General features: G+C 52.8%; 6 protein-coding genes across 6 annotated transcripts; 3 read left to right on the plus strand and 3 right to left on the minus strand.

Annotated features, from left to right (window-relative positions):
• Positions 1–1,270: 1,270 nt before the first annotated feature.
• Positions 1,271–3,300, plus strand: PG985_010837 (uncharacterized protein; the record flags this gene model as incomplete). Its single annotated transcript, XM_066830604.1, has 5 exons — positions 1,271–1,496; positions 1,578–1,860; positions 1,933–2,080; positions 2,133–2,525; positions 2,605–3,300. 5 exons carry the CDS (start codon positions 1,271–1,273, stop codon positions 3,298–3,300), a joined length of 1,746 nt encoding a protein of 581 aa, XP_066681286.1.
• Positions 3,301–4,125: 825 nt separating this feature from the next.
• Positions 4,126–5,536, plus strand: PG985_010838 (MIP transporter; the record flags this gene model as incomplete). Its single annotated transcript, XM_066830605.1, has 6 exons — positions 4,126–4,377; positions 4,469–4,812; positions 4,890–4,979; positions 5,065–5,258; positions 5,341–5,366; positions 5,438–5,536. The coding sequence occupies 6 exons, from the start codon at positions 4,126–4,128 to the stop codon at positions 5,534–5,536; spliced, it is 1,005 nt and encodes a 334-aa protein (XP_066681287.1).
• A 725-nt stretch (positions 5,537–6,261) lies between these two features.
• On the minus strand, positions 6,262–7,916 carry PG985_010839 (uncharacterized protein; the record flags this gene model as incomplete). The annotated part of the gene is made up of 2 exons (XM_066830606.1): positions 6,262–7,419; positions 7,482–7,916. 2 exons carry the CDS (start codon positions 7,914–7,916, stop codon positions 6,262–6,264), a joined length of 1,593 nt encoding a protein of 530 aa, XP_066681288.1.
• Positions 7,917–11,136: 3,220 nt separating this feature from the next.
• Positions 11,137–12,108, minus strand: PG985_010840 (endoglucanase II; the record flags this gene model as incomplete). Its single annotated transcript, XM_066830607.1, has 4 exons — positions 11,137–11,454; positions 11,540–11,683; positions 11,757–11,966; positions 12,043–12,108. 4 exons carry the CDS (start codon positions 12,106–12,108, stop codon positions 11,137–11,139), a joined length of 738 nt encoding a protein of 245 aa, XP_066681289.1.
• A 1,012-nt stretch (positions 12,109–13,120) lies between these two features.
• Positions 13,121–14,570, minus strand: PG985_010841 (uncharacterized protein; the record flags this gene model as incomplete). The annotated part of the gene is made up of 3 exons (XM_066830608.1): positions 13,121–13,563; positions 13,619–14,378; positions 14,430–14,570. The coding sequence occupies 3 exons, from the start codon at positions 14,568–14,570 to the stop codon at positions 13,121–13,123; spliced, it is 1,344 nt and encodes a 447-aa protein (XP_066681290.1).
• A 484-nt stretch (positions 14,571–15,054) lies between these two features.
• Positions 15,055–16,917, plus strand: PG985_010842 (uncharacterized protein; the record flags this gene model as incomplete). The annotated part of the gene is made up of 5 exons (XM_066830609.1): positions 15,055–15,072; positions 15,129–15,629; positions 15,682–15,793; positions 15,854–16,106; positions 16,176–16,917. 5 exons carry the CDS (start codon positions 15,055–15,057, stop codon positions 16,915–16,917), a joined length of 1,626 nt encoding a protein of 541 aa, XP_066681291.1.
• Between the last annotated feature and the right edge of the window lie 78 nt (positions 16,918–16,995).

A 16,995-nucleotide genomic window follows, 5' to 3' on the forward strand; every position in this document is an offset into this window, starting at 1 on the left:
CATCTTTTCCCACTTCCAAGCACTGCCTCTTAGGGGTCCTTACACGAAACCAACACCGTACTATCGGGTTGGTGATTGCAAAGATTGTGCCGGGGAACATTCCACTTATGGGCAACCTCCCATTAAGCGGCTTCATGTAAACCCGCGCGATACGTACGACGTGGCATACGTACGGGAATGGAGACGACGAGATGAGAGATGGTTACCACCAACTCACATTTCCAGTCCATCCAATCAGAAACCTTGCCGGATCCATTCACTGTTGTTGGTTTGTTGTTTTGGACAAGTGCGGCCCGACCCAATATCCATTCCAATCACGCACATGAGCTTCCCGTTCCATGCCGGCGTACGTATCATTTCTTCGCTACGATCTGTAGCTGGGGGGAAAAGCGATGCAACCGAGTAGTAGGTCATATCTCCCGACCATCATCAGCTATGTAGGTAGGTTCAGTTGCTGTGCTGCACTTGCTTACGTCTGTGCGACAAAGCTTGGCATTTTCTCCCACTAATTTAGGGCTGCAGTTCGGGGCTCCTTCCATTCCGGCTAGTTGGAGATCCTTCCTGGTCCTTCCAAAATAGATCCATACATTAGCTACAGTAACAAGAGGTGTAAGACCTAAGCCACCCCGACCCGCATTGCCTGATACGGCCAGAGTACGACTGCATATGCAGCTTGACAGTCTATCTTTGGGCTTACCACCCAGTATACTCGGCAGAGAAAAGCAATCTTGTCTGGGCATCGAGGCACTGCACCTGGAAGGTCTGCTATTCGTTAGAACGGCGCCCCCAACTGCGTGCCAATCCATGCCGGATCGAGCAGTCATGCCGATGCAGTACTGCGTTGGTCTGTCAGTTGGTGTCCGTCTCGTCAAGTTTGATGGATATGCATATTCCCGTCCTCTCGGTACCGCGCCTTACTTGATGTAATGATCCGATTCCCCGTGCATGCATGTCTACATGTTTGGGTTATACCTAGGGACATGGATCCTGGAGCAGTTTTCTTCTTCCCAACGGTTAGATGATGCCATCCGATTGGTTCGCTCGACCGCTTCATACCCTCCCCTAGACCATGAGAGCAAACGATACACGGCCCGCGTACACCAATACGTTGAATCTCTTCCCAGTAACGGCCCCCTACATATAGCGTCCCTGGCATGTCGTCTGTGCCTCGATAAGATGCAGTCTCTCCCTTCCCTTCGTGTCACAATCTAAGGAAGTCTCTCGAGCCCAATAGTTCTGTATCGAACTGTGTTAGTCAAATCCAGCCACCATGTCGACGGAGATACAGAAAGACGCCTCAGACTCCCCAACCAACCCTTCGGCTGTGGCTTCATCAAACACCTCGACGGAGGCACAGAAGAAAGACGTCGTAGGAGGAGATGCTGGTGGGCAGAGCGACAAGGAAGGCTCCATCCGTCCTCACCCGCGAGACGGTATTCCAAAGTGGAAGTGGAAGGCCATCGTAATCGGTGGCGCCATACAGGCTATAGTTAACGGTGAGAAGACCTCGCTATCAACAATGCAGGAACGCTTCTTCGCTTTGGGCATAGACTGAACAACACCCCCTTTCTCATTAGGCTATGATGTTTCGAATGTCGCCAACGTTCAAGTCCCCATCTATGAGGCCTTTGGCCATATCGAATTGCTACCCTGGATATCCTTGGCCTTCTCGCTCGTCAACGTCGCATCCATTCCGCTCTTCAGGAAGCTGACGGGCTTCTTGGAGCTCAAGATTGTCAGCTTCATCGCCGTCGCCATTCTCATGGTGGGCTCTGCTCTGTGTGGTGCCGTGCCCAACATCAACGTTGTCATTGTTGGTCGGGCTTTTATTGGCATCGGTGCGGCTGGATGTTACCAGATGTAGGCCTTTCATCTCGTTACTGTTTCAGAGATGGGCTCATCATAATATGAAAATGCTGACAACAATAACAGGCTGCTCACCTACAACGTTATATTTGCTTATCCTCACGAGATCGCTCTCACTCAAGCTTTGATCGGCGCAAGCTTCGCTATTGGACTTTTGACCGGTCCAATTATAGGGGGTGCTTTCGCCGAGAACGAGCATGCCACTTGGCGATGGGTAAGTCATTTTATGGCCCTTCCCTACGAGACTTTAGCTGACGTCCATCTAGGCCTTCTACTTCGTCTTGCCCCTGGCGGGCATTATCGCCGTCGCGTGCCTTGGTCTGTATCCTTCGTACAAGGTGCAGACGAACAAGCCTCTCTCGCAGCACCTGAAGGAATTTGACTATGTTGGCTGTGTCCTCCACGTGGGGACGTTCGTACTTCTGGGGCTGGCATGTATTTTCTCGGGGCCAACTTGGGATTGGAACTCTGGTGCATCTATCGCCGTCTGGGTTCTCTTTGGCGTTACGCTCCTGGCCTACGTACTGCAGCAGAGCTTCTGCATTTTCACCACTCCAGAGAACCGTATATTCCCTGTTTCTGTTCTGGCGCATCGTGCAGTGGCTCTCACGGCTGTTGGTACATCTTGCGGGGCCATCGGGTATGGTGCTACACTCTATGTAAGTCACAGATCACACTGCGTTGCTTACTTAAAGCCCATGAATTGGAAGGAGATATGCCTAACTGATGATGATGTAGTATACCCCGATCTATTTTGCATTCACCCGAGGAACAGGCGCACTGGCCTCGGCCGTTCGTCTGCTGCCTTTCACGGGCGTGTTCGTTTTTGTGATGTTTCTCGTGGGAGGTCTGCTCCCGCGCGTTCGATACTACATGCCGTTCTATCTGGCCGGGGCCATCTTCATGCTGGTGGGGGCGGGCTGTCAGCAGACCATCACGACGGAGAGCTCCGAGGGCTACGTAATGGGCTTGGAGGCTTTGGTCGGCGCCGGTATTGGGATGCTCTGGCAGATCGGCGTGCCCGTGTCCAGCGTGGTGCTGCCGCCCCATCAACGACTAGATGCCGCCGCCGTCTTCAACATGGCGCAACTGGGCGGTGTTGCCGTTTCCTTGTCCATTGCCGGTAGCATCTACCAGAATGTCGGGTTCAACCTGGTGCGGGATGCCGTCGGAGGACTCCGAGGCGACTATTCGGACGCCGACGTCCGCCTGCTTCTCGGTGGTGCCCAGTCGTCCATCCTGTCCGCCGCACATCCCGAGGTCGTGCCCCGCGCCATCGAGGCCGTCACAACGACCATTCTCGACTGCTTCTATCTTAGCGTCGCGGCGGGCGCCCTCTGCTTCATCGCGACGTGTTGCATGAAGTTCGAGGCACTCGACTTCAAGAAACCGGTGGCCCCTCAGAAATCGGGGGCGAAGACGGAGACGGTGTAGATGTGCCCACCCTGCGTAGAATCTTGGAGAGATTTCGCTTATCTATGTTTTGGATTTATCGTTATTTATACCATTATATAAACACAGAGTTGCTCCATTTAACAGGCTGTCTTCATTGGCCGAGTTACTCCCTTGGAGTTTTTCGTCAGGATTTCAAGCATCGCAACCGAAAAGATGAAAAGGGAGGGAAGCAAAAGTGATCAATCACTGACTGTACACGCAGTTGCATCGCGATGGAAATATGATCTCCATATTTATAAGCCTTTGCCGACACACATGACTGCGGCTGTGCGTTCTCGCCCTCGAGGGACCGCAGATCGTATCATGCCACCCACCGTTCAGGATCCGCCCTGTATGCAACCGTGGACCGACAAAACAGCGCCGCCCAGCATTTCGCCCATCGGTCTAGACCAGAATTCACCACTTTTCCCCTGGTGCCTGACCACGAAAACACGATATCAAATCTTCCCACTGTTGGGTTGACGAACATGAGAGCGACAGCATTGGGGATCAATGGCATCCCTTGCAGACTTTAAAAAGACTGGCAAGCTGCTCAACCTTAGGGACATTACCATAGGCCAGACATAGACAAATAATCCAGACATTCATACTAATATTAATAACTCTTTTGAGTACAATCGTTACATCATCAGCGTAACACAGAAGCCACGAGCTCCTCCATGATTGTACGAACCTATCGCTTCCTGATAGCACTCAATCCCCGAAGAAGAGGCCCAATCAGAAACAGCAACCATGGCGTGGCCACCAACAACGATAACCCCCAAACAACATGGAAAACAGGAACCACAAATCACCGTCTTCGAAATGGCGTCCTCGCTCGAGAGCGGCGCCCAGACGCCGGTGCTGCCGGTGTCGCCGTCCATGTCGACTACCTCGATTCCCAACATCCAGCAGGCCACCCCCGTCTCGCACAACCTCAAGGGCGCCAACTTCCACGGCTCCTTCGCGGCCATCACCGCCCGGCACAAGACGAAGCACCTGCACAACCGGCCTTGGTATCGGCGACATGCGTACTTTACGGGCGGGTGGGGGGATCGAGCCATCTGGCGCGCAGGAGTAAGTTCTTCCTATGTTTCGTGATAGATAACTGTATTGTCCCTTCCTTCTGCACCTGCACAGAGCTCAGCCAAGCTTACAACCGTAACAGGTCGTCGAAGCCGTCGGTACCTTTTGCCTGACCTGGCTCGTGGGCCAGTTCAACATCGTCAACGCGAACCTGCAAGGGGCGGGGGAGCAGGCGGCGACGGTCCATACCGCAGCGGCCGCGGCCGGGTACGTGGGGCTGTGGTCCGCGGGCTTGCTGGCGGTACTCGTGGCCGCGACGGCGCCCGGGTCGGGTGGGCACCTGAACCCCATGGTCACCTTGTCGACGGTGCTGTGCGGGCTGTGCCCGCTGTCGCGGGGCGTCATCTACGTGGCGTTCCAGATGGTGGGAGCGGCGATCGCGGGAGGTTGTTTTTTGGGGTCTTGGGGCGTGGAGAGGGCGGCTACGTGAGTGTTCTTTTTTTCTTTTTGGTTCTCGTGGCCCCCTTTTTGTGGTTTGTGATGACTAACTGACTGTTGGGCAGGTATCGCGGTGGCGGTTGCTATTACGACTCGTCTGTTCTCGATTCTACGCAAGTCCTGCTCATTGAGGTTGTGTCGTGTTTTATCCTGCTGTACGCTCCTTCCTCCCTTCTTGTCGCCCTCCCTTCCTCTTTTTTCTTGAAGATAATTGACTGACGCTGGCTGCCTCAACAACAGCTTCCTTATCTTCGGCGTCGGTCTCGACCCCCGGCAAGCGGCGCTCTTCGGCCCCCATCTTGTTCCCGTCTTAGTCGGCCTCTGCTTCGGCGTCGTCGCCTTCGTCTCGCAAGGTCTGACCCCCGGGTATGCGGGCGCAAACATGAACCCGGCCAAGTGTTTCGGGATCGCCATAGCGACGAATGATTACTCTGGTAAGCACTTTTTTCGCTTTATGCTTAGTGTGGTTGATTCGGTTTGATTTGATGAAAAGAGCTAACATGTCGTGATCCTCAGCGCAATGGATATGGTGGGTTGGCGGAGTAAGTCATGCCCCCTTTTCCTGAACTAGCCTCATAACATGATGATGCGTATATACTGACACCCGTCACAGTTAATCGGTGGGATCATACAAGCTATCCTCTACAACTTCAACCCTCCATGGCAGGTGCACGACGACAATAACAAGGAGGGGACACCTCGAGCCCCTTGAAACGGATGAGTTGTTATCTGGACTGCCGGTGTGGGAGGTATCAAGCCCGCTTATTTGTTATCATACTGTATCATGTCACACAAAAGGAAAAGGCGTTAGTTGGCAAGGTGTTAGTGGGAAGGTTTCCTTTGATAGACAAGACGAGTTGCTTGAGAACTACTAGAAGATATACGCAAGAGGGTAATATGACTCGGAAGAACATACACATAATACTAATTCAGTAATTGCTACTAGACATCTTACGATCAACTGTTAGAGCATGTGGGGTATATAAGTGATACTGACTCTCGACCATGTCTTCAGCCTGGAAAACGACAGGTCTGTGAAGATAGTCGAGCAAGGCTAGCACACGAGGTTGATTCAGAAGCAGGAAGGGGCAAGCCCGATTCTCTGCTAGGCAGTAAGCATTAAGGTAGAGAGAGTAGCCAGTCAAGTCACCAAGTCACTTAAGAGATCGGAGACGTGGTTGTTTTGAATTTAACTTTCTTTGTGAATTTGGTATATGAAACCATGCGCAAGCAGATTATGCTTATGTTGCGAGATATATACAGAAAATCGTCATGCGGACGTGAAATGACTGGGCCAAAAGCACTGGTATCTTCTCTTCCCATAGTAGCACCGCTGTGTGCTATTATTCCAAACCGACATATTATTATACATTTGTTGTTTCTTCTCATTTCTCTCTTCTCTTCTCCTCATCGTCATAATCTCCGTCATCGCGTCGTTTAGACGATCGAGTGGTCGCTGGTGTGCTCGACGTGCTTCTCGACGGGCTTGTCGGTCATACCCATCTCGGCGGCGTAGGTGGAGTGAGGCACCCACTTGGCCGAGTTACGGGGAGTGGTCTCCTCGAACATCTTGTCGACTTGCTCGAGGGTGAGGCCCTTGGTCTCGGGGATGAGGAAGTAGGCGTAGATGAAGCAGCAGGCGCAGAGCGAGCCCCAGATGTAGAAGACCTTGGCGCCCAGGTTGCCCTTGTCCTCGTCGACCATGTAGGGGGTGATGACGGCGATGATGCAGTTCCACAGCCAGTTGGAGGCGGTGGACAGGGCAACACCACGAGATCGGATCTGGAGAGGGAAGATCTCGCCGATGACGACCCAGGCACCGGGTCCCCAGGTGGAGGCGAAGAAGGCAATGTAGATGCAGATGAAGGCGATCATAGCCTTGACAGCGTTGGCGTCGTTGGGGAGGACGGTGCCGATGATGGCGACAATGAACTGGCAGATGACCATGCCCAGAGCACCCCAGATGAGGATGGTACGACGCCCGAAGCGCTCAATGGTCCAGAAGGAGACGGGAGTGGAGAAGACGTTGACCAGGGTGGTGACGAGAGAGATCAAGAAGGGGTTGTCAATAACCTTAAGCTGCTTGAAGAAGGTGGTGCCGAAGTAGAAGACGAAGTTGACACCAGTCCACTGCTGCATCATCTGGAGAGAGGTACCGAGAATGGTGCGGCGGAGGTTGGAGGAAGCCTTGAAAAGAGAGCCGCGGAAGCAGTTGAACCAGCTGTCGAAGTAGCCACCCTGGGGGATGACGGAGATCTCGTACTCGTGGTTGGCAATGATCTCAGCAAGCTCGTCCTGGATGTAGTCGGAGTCGGTACCGTGGCCTCGGAGGCGGGCCAGAACACCGGCGGCCTGGTCGAGCTTGCCCTTGCGGACGAAGTAACGGGGGGACTCGGGCAGGAGGAACAGGCCGACGGCCAGGATGATGGCCCAGAGCATCTGCAGACCAATCGGGATTCGGTAGGAGCCGCTGTCCTTGCGCTCCTGGGTACCGTAGTCGACGGCCGAGGCAAGGAGGAGACCGATGGTGACGCAGAACTGGTACCCAGACACGATAGGGCCACGAACTTTGCGGGGAGCAACCTCAGACATGTACTAAGAAGGGCTGGGTTAGCTTGGTAACAGGGGAAGCCGTGAAGAATGGCGGCATTACTTACCAGAATCAGGATAGCAGAGACGAAACCGACACCGAAACCGGCAACCAGGCGACCGGCAACGATGAGACCAAGACCGCTGCTGGCAGTCTGGAGAGCGACACCAACGAGGAAGATGGCACAACCAAGGATGATGGTCAACCGACGACCAACCCAGTCGGCAAAGTCACCGGCAATGAGGGCACCGAAGAAGGTACCGGCAGACAGGATAGATGTGATAAGAGACTTGTTGGTGGCGGACATGACGGTGGCGTCAGGGCCCTCGATGACCTTGATGAAGTAGTCCATACCGTTGACACCGGAGATGTAACCGGAGTCGTATCCGAAGAAGATACCACCGAAGGCGGCGAATGCGCACATCAGGTAGGCCTTCATGGTAACGGGAGCCTCCACGCGGGAGACATCACCCGTACCGTGGGGTACAGCACCACCAGGCATCTTGACTGATTTGTTGTAGGGTGGAGGTGAGGTGAGGAGGATCTTGGGGCGCTTGGTAGAAGATGGAAGGAAGCTGTTGGAGGTTTCAACTGTAAGAAGAAGAACCTTTGGAAGAAGGGAGACCAAGAGTAGAGAAGCCGGATCGCACACTGAACAGAGGAGAAAGATGATCGCCAGTCGGGGATCGTGGGCTTCTTCTTATACACGTTCTTCTTGCTCAGTCCCCCCCAGCTTCTCCCCAGACCCCCCAGGTTGCTGGCGGGCGGGCTTTTTGCCAGCGACGGGCTGGCCTGGCCATCGGCATAAGCGCGACTCATACTCCTGGACAGGCCCGGACAGTCCTGGACTACCAGAACTGGGAGATATCGAAAAGAGAGAGACCCACCTCCACCCCGGAGAGAAATTGCTTGCTTCTGGACGACCCCAATGTCGGGGCCAAACCCCGCCGTGGAGCCTCTCCAGGTTGCTCCTACCTGAGCCAGATCCCCCAGGCAAGGACCATGGACCCTAGACTGGGGCATGCAGTGTGCCAGTACAGCAGGTCTGCATCGTTCTCGAATCCCCCAGGTCTCCGTAACGCTGCCAGAAAGTGTCGTAATTACTGGTCTACGGACTCGGCGTAATCGGCTGCATTGTGGATCTCGGCGCTTCCATCGGCCATTTTGTGGCGCGTTGAAACGGAGTGCGGCTCTGGGAACGCGCACAGCTGATTGGCCCAATCTCGGGGGGTAGGCCAAAAGAGAGCAGTCATGATGGGGTCACTCTCGGTTTCGAGCCCAAGACTGGCCAAGCCGACTTCTGAGAAGGCCCGTAGACACGCAGCCCAGAACCGGTATGCTGGGAAGACTAGAGAGCTATTCCCACACTCGTACCGATCTATTCTCCCAACGACACATGTACCAAATCTCAACCGAGGGAGGAGGGGGCAATGTTTACCCCGAATCACGGGGAAGCGAGGTTTCCAATGGACGACCCCGACCCCATACACACTCGGATCTTAGATGCATCATTGATGCTGTCACTTGTGCTTGCTTAGCCATCACCCTGGGACTCCGTTGTGGATAGACGTGGTCACGATGGTCGTCTCACTTTGATCTGACCTCCGGCGCTCATGGGCTCTTTGGGCCCGGGGCCGAAACCCAGCAAGTCGAAAGAAAGTTAAGTTCAGCTCAGGTACATACTACCACTCACATGGCCCCATAGTCTGGTCATGATTCTTTGGTTGCATGGATTGCCTGGGGCATGTCATTCAGCTCAACGAGGTCAAGTAGTTCCGGCTTCTCGGTACGAGGTGTGGGTGGCTAAAGCTGTTGGTTCGCGGGGAATGCGCGCCTCCTGCCCGTCGGGCTCGGGTAACTGTTTGCAATGGCAACAAGCGCCATCGAGATTTTTTTTTTTTCTTCACTGATTTTTTGACACGAGGTCGCATGACTCTTCCAAGGCACTGAAGGCCAGCCGACGTTTAGGCGATGATGAACTCAGGCCCAGGGCGCAGTCGACGGACGGGACTTGACTCAGTAGTGTAATTGCTTGCAGAGACAAGCTAATCTTAGAAATATAACGTTGAAACTGGGATCAGTCGCACTCATCGGTCGCGTTAACCCGCAATCTCAAAATTTTTCCTTCTTCCTGTCAATGCACTCTGCGAAAGGGGGATCCTTACCAAGAAAGGAACCACTGAAACGGCCCATGCCAGATCCTACCAGAAGGCCAGACTTCGGTGCTGACCCACGACCCGATCTGGCTCGACGCGACTAGAATTGATCGATATTTACACCAATTGAGTAGTGTATGGCAAAGTTAGGTAATAGAGTACATAGTAAGCCGCAAGCGCGATGGCAATTCGGCAAGACTCGAGTAGGCTCGTGTCGACTCTAGAGCAGCCAGGTGCCTCGGAGCCTAGAAGCTTAGGAGAGACGTCGGCCGCTACCGATGGCACTGGCAGAGCAAAAGGCGGGCTAAAAAGGAGACGAAGGCACTAGTCCTGGCGCTTCCCGACACGGAAATTGGTCTAGGTGCATCTGGTCAAAACTGGGAAGCGTGCGAAACAGCGGTAACCGACGCTGGCAGCAAATAAAAGTAGACACCTACCTGATCTAGAAGGCAAATATTTGCACCAGCGTCTATGTAGCTCTCGGCCGACTCGGCACGGCATTTAGTGGCAGAAGCAGCAGAGTTGCAACACGAATATGCATTTGGTCCGAATAGCTCGAGGCACAGCGGTGATGGTGATGATGTCGGTCACTGTCACATATAATAGGGGCAGTTATTGCATGCAGTCAACCCGGCTTTATTGGGTGGAGCCTGGAGAAGCGAAGAGAACAGGAAGTGTCCCGTGGTTCAATTTCAATCTCTGGTTGCATCGCATGGCAGGTGGAGGTTCATCTCCAGAAAAGTTTTCTCCAGGTACGTGAGTACCTTCAGCGAAACGGTCCGACCTCCACGTTCTCTCTTTCGCACGGGGAAACCCAGCAAAAAAGCTCCGGCCCATCTTGGAAAGTGAGATGAGCTTATGTAAGTCGTTAGCCAGCATGTCGGGTATGCTACTGTATTTCCCCAATCTTTAGCGCTCCGTGCTATTAAACGGGCGCAAATCAATCCCCTTTTCCCTCGTCGCAGGAACACATCGTCATGAAAATCCTTTCGTTGTCAATTGGTATAATCGCACTAGCGGTAAATATACAAGGAAGTGCATGTCGCTGAGAAAGTATGTAAGGTCGATTGAAATAATTGGCCGGTTACTTACTAAATGTCCGCTACTGTTAAGGTGGTGTGGTATCGTCAAACGGCCAGGCACCACCGACAAGCATCTTGTGCCCAGACCGAGTAGGTATTGGACTTGATTCTTTCCTATTCATTACCTCCAGCTGAGAAAAATCGTCCCATGTGCACTCATCGAACCATTGCTGTTTGCTCCAGTTTCGACCCCCATTCTGTATATTCTGTGTACCCCGGGCCCCTCTAGGGCGAAATCGTGAGCCAAGTTACCGGAACTTCCAATATGTACAGTTGAACTTAAGTTTATGTCGGTGTGCCTGTCTCTCGCTCTCTTCCGCAAGTGCCACCTGAACTGGTCCGACCTGACCTGATCCTTCTTCAGCTCCCATCCATCACCCCTTTGCTGCATGTGGACCACCCGTCTTCACCCGGTAGGTTTCCCATACACCGCCATGTACAGACGCCCCTCCCCTCTCATGTCCCCTGTGTCTCGTATGTCTCTCTAGCAAGTGAAGGGAGCCGGCCCGTGGCTGTAAGGCTTGCCGTCGTTGTCAGGCTGGCCGCTCGAGCCGTAGATCTGGATGACGACGCTGGGGTCGTTGGCCTTGTAGGCGCCGGGGAAGCTGACGGTCGACCCGGGCGTCTTGGAGCCGCCGCCGGACACGCGGATCTGCGCGCAGCTGGTGTAGAACTGGGCGCCGCCCTGCGAGTAGGCCGAGTGCAGCGCCAGCGTCTCGATGCGCAGCAGGTAGTCGCCCGACGGGATGCAGGTCGGCAGGTTGAACTTGACCCAGCCGTTGTTGGCGATCAGGTTGTCGACCTAGACAAAGGCCATACATGTAAGTTACTGGATCAAGCAGGCGTCTTGCTGACTTCAGTGAACAGGGGAGAGAGGAGGGACTTACACCCCACTTTCGGCTACCCGTGTTGAACGTGTCCTCCCAGATCTTGAACCACTTCGCGCTTGTCGCCGATGCAGATGCCGCATTGTCGACCTTGGCGAGCCATGCAGTCACTGGGCCCTTGTGGCTAGACGCGATTGGGTTGTCCTATTCACTCGAAAGTTAGCAAGTTTATGTCCCTCCTTTGAGGAGGTACAGGGGCACACCAAGACATTCTTACCGGGTCGTTGGCCCCCTGAGGGCCGCCGATGATGTGCTGGTACCACCCTTCGATGGAGTCGCCGGCCTTGACGGGGATCACCGTGTTCGACGTGTAGCCCGGGACGCCGCAAGCCAGCGAGGACGATGAGACGTCTTGCATCGGGTTGTTGGTGTTGGGGGCGCGAAGACCATTGAGCGAGCCTTGGTCTTGCCCGTTGACCTTGATTTTCTGGAGACGCGTAGCAATGTGTGAGTAAGCGGATAAGGGCCAAATGCATGTCTCTACCGTGGGGGGCCTTGCTTACCTGCATGATGGCATGGGCGTCGGCCGAGAGGCCGAAGGCCAGAGCGGTAGCGAAGGACAGCTTCATGGTCGAGTCGTGCGAGGCACAATATCGATGGCGGTTGCAGGATGAAGATGGGTGACAGGTCAACACCTTAAGCGCATGCCAAACAGGCGATCAACTCATCGCTTCTGCATTATCATCGTGGCATTTATATATCTGCATATCCATTTACAAATCCAGGTCCTCGGAGCGTCGCCTCACAAACAACATGCTCTCAAAGGGGAAGCCCAGAAAACACCCAAGACATATTCTAACTGAAGCCAGCCAGTGTCCAGCCAGCCACTCCTTTCATACCGGATCGGGAGTCATGAGATGAAGGTTTTCTATTCCGAACTGGTGGCTTATTCGGTATCAAGCGTCGAGAGCGCCCGCGGCGTTTCATTTACATTGTCTTGGTGTCACCCCGGGGCCAAGCATCCGCACCCCGGAATGGGCGATAGTGGGCTCTCGGCACCCCGTGGGGATAGGTGGATTTCTTAAGCGCCGCCACGCACGCACATGGCCGGTTTTTGGACGGCTCTGTCGATCTATCTTGGAGCCATCCAGTAACCACAGATAGCGTAGTATGTATTTAAGGTCACGGCCCGTTTGGGTGTCTCTGCAGTCATGGATAATTATTCCAGAAATAGCCAACTAGCTCGAACTAGCTGCGACACTCTGATAACTTATCTCAACCTCAAGTCGGCAGAGATCCGTCGGAGGCACATTCGGTGGCATACACGAGGCGCATCCTTCCTACGTAGCATTTAATCCGCAAGCCATCAATTGATTCGCGATTATCTATGTAGTATGTACCATGTTCCGCCTTGTCTTGCAGCGGATTACGGTAAAGCCTGTCCAGCAAATCTTACGGAAAACGCCCCATGATCCTTGAGGTCTTTCCGCGTGTACTCATTACGCAGACAAACGACGGATAGCATCCTTGTCATCCCCAAGCCATCAATCGGCCCTTGTTGAACGCCCTTGCTTATCCGTTCCCACATCCATGCTCCCCTGTGCGGTTGCGGCCACAGAGACCGCGTACCTACTTCGATGGCTAGACGTAGACTATAGCATGGGCTTTATCAAGCACAACCGCTTCGTGTTCTTCGCCAATAGGGAACTTCAGCAGAGCTCCGAATCTGCAGAATGCGACTGTCTCGGTTGTACCGCTTCTGTCGCCAGGTTCTTCTCCGTATTTGATGACAAAGTCCGCCACCCCTGTCAACGGTTGGTCAGAGCAGTCTCGCACTGAAAAGCTGTCCTCGGCCATGCGCATGAGTAATTTCAGTTCAAGCGCATCATTGCAAATCTGATGAATTCTCTCTTGGGCCAGACTCTCGGCTTTGTTGTCGTGTTGAGTAATCGGGCCGAGTCTTTGCCAGAGATCCTTCTCTGCTTCATGGGCAGGTGTCTCGTTTTCCGACTCAAGGTAGCCCTCAAGGTAGCCTGAGCACCTCAGAGTTGCCGTTCGCCATTGCGAAATTTCCTTGGCACGATCTAAAACGACATGTTAGATTGTTCCGCATTCAACTTTCCATAGCGATATACTTACCCTTGGGGACAAACTGAGAAAAAGCCACCTCTAAACCATTCAGAGACCGGGCTACCTGGCCGTCAGCTTTGTAATGGCCGAAAAGAGTCCGACTGAATATGTATCTAATGAGAGTCTGGAGGATGATTCTGCAGATGTGATGCTGGAATCTAGGAGCATTGCCTGGGCCAACTTCGCCCATCACATCCTTCAGAATTGCGTTGTGTTCGACCTTTGTCAGAGGGCACAATTCTTTGAACTTTGGTGTCCAAACTTCGGAGACTGCTCCGTAAACGACGTTTCTCAGACCCTTGAATTTGTTGATTATTTCTTGGTCCAATACCTGACTGCCGGGTTCTTTGGTGAGAAGATCGAAATAATGTTCGTTCTGAGCCTGTAAGTTCTGGTTGGTTTGGCGCAGCTGCTCAGATTGACGCTGCGAATCTTGAAGCTTTTGACGAAGGACTTCATTTTCCTCCCAAACTGGGTGTTGGCGCAGTTGCTCATATCGATGTTGCCAGTTGCAGTCCTCCTGGTGAAGGGTCGTACTTTCTTCTGAAGCCGTGCGTTCCTGTTCGCAGCGGCTGAACCCTTCTTGGAGTTTGCTGAACTCACTCCGCATGCCCATCACCTCGTGACTCAATTTCTTCATCCACTCCATCATCTGGGACTGCTGCTGAGTAACACCTTGGGTTTGCGAGGGATCCATTGCCTGACCTTCCACGTTTTGACGCAGTTGAGGATCAATGTTGGCAGACTCTAGAAGCAATGCAGGGTATTCCTGGTGTTTTGTCAGTTTTGAACTTGGATTGTGTCCAAAGTAAGAACTTACTTGATCCTCTGACATAGCCAAGTCATCAGGAACATTGATAACCTCTGGAGTTCCTTGAAGATGTTGAGACATCTCGGGTTTGGCTCTAGATCTTTTTGATGCCAAGTCGTCTCCCAGCTGTTCAGTGGCAACTGATCTCATCATGATCTGGTGCAGTCTTTCGTCGGTGTACAAAGTGATGAGCAAGATGTATGTTTGGGAATAATGAGAAGACAGGCAAGTTTAGGTTGATGTATGGGAAATAAAGCGCACCATTCGATGAAAAGTAGACTGCTACTTGATCTCACTACAAGTATGAAGTAAGCCTCGTGAACAATGGCCTATCCATTCAATTTCCAAGTCCTAGTAGACCATAGGTAACAATGGCATGTACCTTATTGAATATTGCAGAAGTTAACAAAGTGAGGAGGAACTGGTGATGGAAAGGTAAGGAGACGGCAAGAATACCACACCTTCCTCACGATATTTGAGTACCTGCAATACACAACTTCTCAAATACACAAACTACCTGCAATCCGGCTGGTGTGTTTCTGGCATTCCTGCCACCCAACCACCAAACATCTCCATCAATTCTACTTCCTTCATACTTACACGACTGGGCGTTCTCCCAGATAGACGATCCAAGATGGCATCATCTTCCAAGGTCGTCATCGCATTCGACTTCGGCACCACTTAGGTGTCTCTTATGCCTACCGCAAGGCCGGAGCAAACCCTGTGCCCGTCACCAGATGGCCTGGCGATGGTGGTCGTATCTCGAACGCGGCCAAAGTTCCTACCATCATTGCGTACAGCGGTCCGACTGACTTCAAATGGGGATACCAAATCAAACCCACCGACAGGCCCATCATCGGAATCAAGCTGTTGCTGGATCCTGACCAGGACATACCTTCTTACCTTCCTGGCAGTGGCAAGAAAACTGCCTTGAAGAACCTCCCGAAGCCTGCAGTCCACATTGCTGCTGATTACATTGGAGCAGTATACAGCCATGCGCTTCAGGAAATTCGTAAGGGTGCTGTGGGCGGCTTCTTTGATTCATGCGAGCGGGATGTGGTCATCACTGTCCCAGCTGTGTGGTCGGACAAAGCCAAGGACCTCACTCTTCAGGCTGCCATGAAAGCTGGTTTGGGATCTGTTACGATGATCAAAGAGCCCGAGGCTGCGGCCATCTACACACTGTCCGAGCAGAAGCTAGCCCTGCAGGTAAGTACCCTAACACTAATATGATCTCATAATTACTAACTGTTTGGTCTAGAAAGATGACATCTGTGTAATCTGTGATGCAGGAGGCGGCACAGTTGACCTGATCACGTACGAGGTAGCACAGGAAAGCCCCCTCAAGCTGGCCGAAGTCGTTCCTGGATCTGGTAAGTTGCCCGCCACTATCTATCTATTCCACTATCGCGCATATGCTAAATGTGTTCAAGGTGGTATGGCCGGTGCGATTGGCCTGAACAAGCGCTTCGAAGACACTGTGCGAGATCTGATCGGCGAAGTCCAGATGGGCGCCTTCAGAAACGTAGAAGATGGCTGGGCACTGGTTTTGGACCAATTCGAGACCGAGATCAAGCGCAAATTCTGTGGCGAAGGCGACAGACCGCATTATATCCACTTTCCTTCTCTGAAGCTTGAAGATGACCCTGATGAGAACCTGGAGAACAACACTTGGTATATGAAATGGTAAGTGGGCCCTTCACCAATATCGTAACTTGCTGGAACGTAACCGAGTAGGACTTACATACTTTTCAGGCAAGATCTCCGTGGCATTTTTGACCCTATCATCAAAGATGTCCTTCGACTGGTCGACGACCAAGTTCAAGCATCGCGACAGAAGCGACCCTCCCGCCCACTCAAGGCCATATTCTTGGTTGGTGGTTTCGGTTCGAACGCCTACCTTAAATCTCGCATCGAGGAGAACTTCCCAGATACACAGATCATCCAGCCAGCCGACGCATCTTCTGCTATCATGAATGGTGCAGTGATGCACTGTCTGACCCACGGCCCCAAGATCGCATCTCGACGAGCAACCTGTCACTATGGTGTCAAAGGTTTGCTACCCAAGAGCACTCCCGAAGATGAGCATCGGCCCTCAAAATACAATTCAAGAGATGGGCATACTCGTGTTGAGAAGATGATATGGCATATAACCAAGGGACAGGAGTTGAAGGAGGGGGAGAAGATCAAGATTCGATTCAGTGCCGATTTCGCTCACCCCTACGACAAGGCCCAACTGAAGGCTGTGCAGACTCTCTACTTCTCTAAGGCCCCTGTGCCACCAACATACCCTGACGCTAAAACAATCACATGCTGTCGTGTGGAGGCATCCTTATATGATGCTCGGAGCACAATGAAGTTCATTCCGGCTGGGGCAGATGGTAAGCCCTACTACGAAATCAGCTACGATGTGGTTGTGACAGCAAACGCCAACATGCATTTCTCCTTGGAGGTAAAGGGAAAAGAATACGGCTCCGTTGATGTTAGCTATGAGTAGCATGCATCTAGGAGTATACGATGGACAGAGGAGAAACATACACAAGTCGCGTTTTAGTTGATTCATGAGTAGATAGGT

This window comes from Apiospora marii, assembly GCF_038362585.1.
Source record: "Apiospora marii strain CBS 49790 chromosome Unknown utg000007l_segment0_segment0, whole genome shotgun sequence".
NCBI lineage: Eukaryota > Fungi > Ascomycota > Sordariomycetes > Amphisphaeriales > Apiosporaceae > Apiospora > Apiospora marii.